Source organism: Anneissia japonica, unplaced genomic scaffold (genome assembly GCF_011630105.1).
Source record: "Anneissia japonica isolate Jap-2015-1 unplaced genomic scaffold, ASM1163010v1 scaffold284860_len1800451_cov186, whole genome shotgun sequence".
In the NCBI taxonomy this organism is placed as follows: domain Eukaryota; kingdom Metazoa; phylum Echinodermata; class Crinoidea; order Comatulida; family Comatulidae; genus Anneissia; species Anneissia japonica.
In genome coordinates this window covers 1,471,511-1,478,525 of record NW_022706010.1, presented here as the reverse complement: position 1 = coordinate 1,478,525, position 7,015 = coordinate 1,471,511, and the positions used below count along the sequence as shown (strand labels likewise).

The window sequence follows — 7,015 nt, the reverse complement described above, 5'->3', positions numbered from 1 at the left end:
GTGTTGTGCTTCGCACACGCCGCTGAGGGCGGCGTTCCGGGAACCCTGCGTCCAGAGTTATAAGCTTCCAAAGTTGGAGGAAATTGTGTTTGCGCATCTTGAAGGGCCACGCCCCTTTTTTGAGGAGTCAATATCTTGGAAACTACAAAACCTGTAACACTAATTTTTTTTAATTGTTGGTTTTTCACATAGTGGATCATTTTTATGGAGTTTCATCAAAATCTGAGAGGGTCATACTGGAACTTTTTTGAAATTGGTTGATTTGACACGGAATGACCCAGGAGGCCACACCTCTAAACTGGCCATCATCAGCCGAGTGTCAACCAATTAGGTTAATTTCACAAGCTTGAGTTGCGATGACGTCAGATCGCCCAAAGCTAACTGCACAGTAAGCACATGTTTACAACTACATGTTTATGCATGCGCACACAACGGTAACTGAAAAAAAAGTTCACAACACACATGGAAGTTCTCTTATGTTCTATCACTGCAACCATATCTAAGCCTAGGCTTGCCAGGCGACCTATGTTTTTGGCTTTCGTGTTTTCTTTCAAGATTTGAACTTTTTTTATTTAGATTTATTTTACGTGTCAAACGATCTGTAATAAGCGTCGTGAGGGCACCGGGCAAGGCTGCAAAAGGGCAGGCAAGTAGTGGCCGTCATCGTGCTTCATTTTCAGGGGCACCAAGGCCAACTGAGAGGGCACCGTCGGCAGTGGCCACCGTAAAATTCGAGGCCTGTATATAGTGTTGTGAAATTTTTAAAATAGAAAACAAATTAATTATTTTAATTAATTTTTTTTTCTCATTAATTTTTATCAATAATTTTGGAAAGAATTTTAAAAATACTAATTCAACAGTCAGAATAAATAAATGCATCTTCAAATCAGCACAAATTATTCCTTTACAGGATAAAACTAAATTTGTAATTTTTGATCAAAAATTTTGGAAGATAAAAAATAATATAAAATTTCACCTCAAGGGGGCCAAGCCAATTCCCCAAGGCCTACGAGCCGGTTCAGTTACCTTCACCGCACTACATACCGTAGCCTGGAAAAGCCTAACTTACCCCGCGACGTAAAATCCATAAATGAATTATCCGCCTAGCGCCAGTTCAAGGATGTGGGAAAACGCACCTTCCTATAATCTTTCAAAAATCCAATTGGTGTCAAACTAATTTTTTTTTTAATACGAAAAATTATGATAATATGGGAGATCAAGGTGTCATTTTCTAGCTTTTGCCATGATGGATCTCAACGTCATGATTGCGCATGTCACAGGGAAACCAAAAAGTTTAATAGTTTAACGGTCATGTCGGGGTTCGTTTTCATTTTTGTAAACAACCAAGATGGCGCTGGCAAAGTTGATAGCCACGCTCTTTTTTTCAACCACAAAAAAAATTAATTTTACGTGGAAATACGAGGATATAATAACCAAAACTGGTACAGTATGTATATTGAATATATATTTATTGTAGGAAAGTGTCAGAATTGCTATTTTCTGAGAAAAGGTGTATTTTTAGACGATTTTATTCATCAGTGTTGATGGCGGCGCTTCCCGTTTAAAAGCATCATATTACAAAAATAATGATCATATTTTTATTTACGCTAATCATTCAAATTAATTTAAAAAGCACGAAGGAACATTTTTTTATAAAAATTTTTGATATTTTCTCTAATATTTAATGAAAATACATGCACACATTACTGCACATACGATTTTTTTAAATTATTGTTAATTAATTAATTGATGATGATAATTAGCAAGCGCTTATAGAAATAAATGGGTTAAGACGTATTATGATGTGTTTTGCTTCATCTGCTCATTACAAATGGCTTCTCATAATACCTATAAATATGTAGGGGTCCAGTCCCTTTATTGTCTGTGGTACTATCGCATGGGATATTGTTTTAGTTGTGGGAAAAATCCTAGAATTTTATTAGATTTGAACCGAGGACCCTGAGATAAAGCAAGGATCTTAATCATCAACATACAGCTTTACTTCAATCTATGAAACAATCACTTATTAAACCATTTTTTTTTAAATGTCAACAGGAAATTATACAAAGACAATTTCCAAGCATTTCTAACAGAATTCAATCAGAGTGGGTCAAGACTTGTTAATACCTTCTGCATTGATGTGATGAGCTTAACGCCTGACATTTCCCAGGCTGCATTGCAAGCTGTTGGCTTTTGTGTCTATCATGAAGAAATTGTCAGCATCCTATCAGAATCTGATATTGATATTCTCCTCAAAGGTACATATTAATTTTTTTTTATTTAGATTTGACACTCAAAAACAATGCAGGCAGTCTATCTTTGAGGCAAAAGTTAAAATTTAAAATTTGAATTGGTCACTTCTGAAAAGTATAAAATTGAATTGTAACTTAATAATTTATTCAGCAATTTTTATGAAACTATCTAGTTCCAGATTAGATAGTATAATACATACTCCAAGTATCGAATTGCACGCCATCATGTTGGGATTCAATATTTCAACATTAATTATGTCATCAGGAATGAAAAATTATCCATATTTGCAAGCTTATATGCACAAGTACCACAAGTGTTTGACCAATCAAAACATTATCCCTAGTAGGTGACATAGTTATGAATAAACTAAAGATCAAAGCATTCTTACCCTACTGATCAAAGCTCCCTACAAAAACAAAGAAAGCTCCTTTGAAGCTTTCAGCCCATTGTAATGGGTGTAGCCTACATATAGCAAATGCTTCTTTAAACAATAGTGTAGACCAATTTTGTGAACTGTCAATAATGTTAAAACCGAAAGGTCCACTGATTAATCTCAGATAAGAAAGTATAATACATACTCCAAGTATTGAAATACATGCCATCGTGTTGAGATTCAATATTTCGACATTAATTATGTCATCATCAGGAATGATTCATTCCTGATGATGACATAATTAATGTCGAAATATTGAATCCCAACACGATGGCGTGTATTTCAATACTTGGAGTATGTATTATACTCATTCCTGATGATGACATAATTAATGTCGAAATATTGAATCCCAACACGATGGCGTGTATTTCAATACTTGGAGTATGTATTATACTTTCTTGTCAATAATGTTAGTATTAGAAAATATCTAGTTCCATTCAGCACTTGAATAAACTTCTTTTCTGTTGTCATTTGAAGCCCTACAGAATGTGTTGTTAAAAACAAGTGATAAGGGGACCTGCACACGTGCGCTTTGGTGTATCGCTAAGCAGAGATTTTCTGTCCGCCATGTCAAACCCCATGTAAGTTAATGTTCATTTATATTTATTTTATATAATTACAATATATATCAATTAAGTTTATGTTAACTTGGAGTGATTTTTTTCCCTACTTGACGTGTTATTGTACTGATTACTCAGTACGTTCCCAAAAACTTGAGAAAAAAAGTTGTGCAAGGAGGAAATAGGCCACTCCTGTCAAAAGCCACCCAACAATGGACTATACTATTGTAAGGTGGAGTGCACAATGGGTTGTTTGTCTTGATGTTGCTCTACAATAGGTTTAGGATGCCAAGAATTTTTGTATCACAACTATTATTTTATTCTTTTGAGTATTATAAGTTACAGACTGGGTGTAGCCTAGCTAGGCATAAACATTTAGTACTCCAAATGCAAAACATAATCGCGTCTCTTAATTATGCATTTGCGTGGTTTCTAGAAATGTGTTTTTTTTTCCAGGTAACAATTATCATTTATCCAGTATCATGTGCTACCATATTATCATTATTTTTTATTTCCTCTTATAACTAAATAATATCACAATACCATATTATTCTTTAAAGTATCTAGTGTGTATTATGAATTGAAAATTTGTAACCTTAATAACTTCTTTTTTTTAAATATTTTTTTTATTTAATAAACTTCTTACTTATAAAAATACAGGTGAAGAAGACAGGCCAACGTGTGACGAACACCTTTACAAGGACCAGCTCCTTTATAAAATAGAAATTGCCAATGAAAATTTTCACGATAAATCTATATAGAATTAAAAATACAAAACGATAAAAATAATAAAGACAATAAACATAATAAAAGTTTGAGGCAAAATTTTTTTTATGCAGAGATTTTTTTAAACATGAAAATATAGCATATACATAATTTTGATTGATGAACGTAATCAAAATTAATGAAAACATTTAAAATAATTTTTTCATGGTAGATAAGATTATAGGCCTATTATATTATAATCACCATAAAAATTAATAAAATATTAGTAATAAAAAAGGTAAAAATAATAAATACAGTAAAAATAATTGTTAAAAATGGCAAAATAATAATAATAAAAATAATGAATGAAAATAGAGCAGATGAAAAATTGCCACCGATGAATCATTATCACTGAAAATTAAACAAACAATAATAATGATAAAGTAAATAATCTATCACAATAATAATCTATCACAGTAATAATAATAATAATAATAATAATAATAATAATAATAATAATAATAATAATAATAATAATAAAATAAATAAAGATAACAAATGTAGCAAAAAAAAAAACCCCAGTAGAATATTATAATCATCATTACAACAATAATGCCATAAAAAAAAATATTATTACCCTTATTATTCTTAATAATTAATAATTAGAACAAAAACAAACCACCAACAACAATAATTTTAATGCAAAATAATGTTGAAAGTCTGACAACAATTAACAAAAAAATACCTGTAAATTAAAAGTGAAGTAATTGTCACTACTCTCTGATTCCTTAGTTTTATTTCATTGTTCTCACTTTTATTACATTTTGCTATCAACAAAAATTAATTCAAGGTTTGTTATTGGCCAGAAAAAGAATAGAGATTGCATTTTAAAATACAAATATCACAAAATATCACAATAATACTACAGTGATATCACAAAAGAAAAAAGTAATTTAAGAAACTCCCAATAAAAATTGGATATTTCACTTCTTTTTATTTTGTGGTTTTGGTTTCCGTTCCATCTTTACACTTGCCTGATAGCGCAGAGACTTTTTGTATTTTGCGCTCTATAAATTAATAACCATTAACCATTAACCATATTAATATAATAATGATATTAATTATAGTAATGGTAATAATAAAGTAAGGAAAGCCTTTATGATATATGACCAGACAAATTGAATTTCTACAAACTGTAGCACGCGTTTTCGGCAAGTCATGGTAAAATTATGATTGAGAGGTACAGTATTACTTTTTTGTACCACAATCATAAATAGTAGTTACCTCAGCCCATGAAATTTGGAAAAAAATAGGTCGGCAAAAATTTGCCGACCTGAAATTCTCTGAGGTCGGCAGCCTCGGCAATTTTTTACCTAGGCCTATATAGTATAAACTACAATTTTCCCGAACGCTCGACCTTACATCGTCATCTACAGATTGAAAGAAGAAAGCATATAAGTGAAATATCACTGAAAAAGAAAATACAGTAATTGCATTTCTAAAGTACAGTATCACACAACCTGATAAAATAATATTAATACAGTATACAGTATATCAATAGTAATGTTAAAGATACATAACATTTATTATATAGGATAAAAGAAAGCGAGAAATAAAATATAGTAATTGCTTTATAATACAAGTATCACAAAACCTGATAAAATAACTATTAATATAGTATATATCTATAGTAATGAAAGTACAGTACAGTATGTTAAAAACAAAAAAAAACTCAATTGCACAATTAAGAGGAGCTACGATGTTTTGCATTTGGAGAACTAAATGTTTATGCCTAGCTAGGCTACACCCAGTTTCTAATTTATAATACACAAAAGAATAAAAATAGAATTGTGATACAAAAACTCTAGGCATCCTAAACCTATTGTAGAGCAACATCAAGACAAACAACCCATTTTGCACCCCACCTTACAATGATATAGTCCATTGTTGGGTGGCTTTTGACAGGGGTGGCTTTCTTCAGATTTTCATCTGGCTTTCTTCAGATTTTCATCTGGCTTATAGTAAATTTTGTTTTTTTCATCCTAATCTTGTAGCTGCATGGGTTGTTATGTTCTTTGGACCATGTACTTTTAAATGGTGATTTCAAATCCGTTACCGTGGAACATGAGACCATTAATGCCATAATAAAGTAAGTATTTTATTTGTTGTTAATTGCAAATCTGCAAGTGATTTGGGTACAAATCAAACCTGTAACCTCAAGAATTTTTAAAACCAAAGAATATAACACTTTTATTTGTTCAATGACAAAAAAGGTCTGGAATAATATATGTATAATTATTATTATAAGTCAATCGTGACGTCATCATTGTAACTCCAAATGTTGTTTGCCTATTCCCCAGCGTCCACTAATTTTTCTATTAGTGGACGCTTGGCTTGATTATTTTTAGGTTTGTGTGCATAAAAAATTTCTCATTTTTTTGTCACCGCAAATACATCGCGCACCGCGATAAAATTGAATTAAATTGAAAATTACTTTCGTAAAACAAGCTTAATTAGAAACCGAAGAAAGTTACTTCAAATTCAATATTAGGTATGAACAATTAAGGAATTAAATCAATGGACCCTCATAAACACAACAAAGAACGTGTTATAGGGATATTCTAGACCTATTTTAAAGACTCAAGGAATAAATTTAAATGTAGGCCTACGGACAGGCAGGAGGCCGCCCGGGCCTCCTTCTACTACTACTAGGCTGTAGTCTAGCCTAGTTATGAAATCATCGCACGTATTTACCTGTCTGCATGCACCGACCAAAAAGGACGTCAGTGACTGTATTCTCTCTTATCTCGAATGTTGAAATGTTTATTTCTTTGACGAAAGTCTATCAAAATAGCATTACAAACAAGTTCTTTCTAACACAATAGTTATTCATCGTATCCATACTGCTGTACTGCTGATGTGTAGTTAAAGCCCCATTCCCTGCAAAATTTCAGTTTTTAAGAAAAATCTAATTTTTGTATAATGTTATAAAGATTTATAAATATTATACGGAATTGCTAGTTTAACTGAATTTAGACATTCCTAAGAATGAAAAAAATGTAAA

The 7,015-nt window shown here is 31.5% G+C and overlaps 1 protein-coding gene across 1 annotated transcript in view; it reads left to right on the top strand.

Moving 5' to 3' along the window:
• LOC117105958 (telomere-associated protein RIF1-like) overlaps nucleotides 1-7,015 on the top strand; it is a 53,549-nt gene that overhangs the window by 10,820 nt on the left and 35,714 nt on the right. The window contains exons 3-5 of the mRNA XM_033247263.1: nucleotides 2,056-2,258; nucleotides 3,164-3,267; nucleotides 6,006-6,100. Of these exons, the coding sequence (XP_033103154.1) occupies nucleotides 2,056-2,258; nucleotides 3,164-3,267; nucleotides 6,006-6,100 (402 nt within the window). The remainder of the gene's footprint in view (nucleotides 1-2,055; nucleotides 2,259-3,163; nucleotides 3,268-6,005; nucleotides 6,101-7,015) is intronic.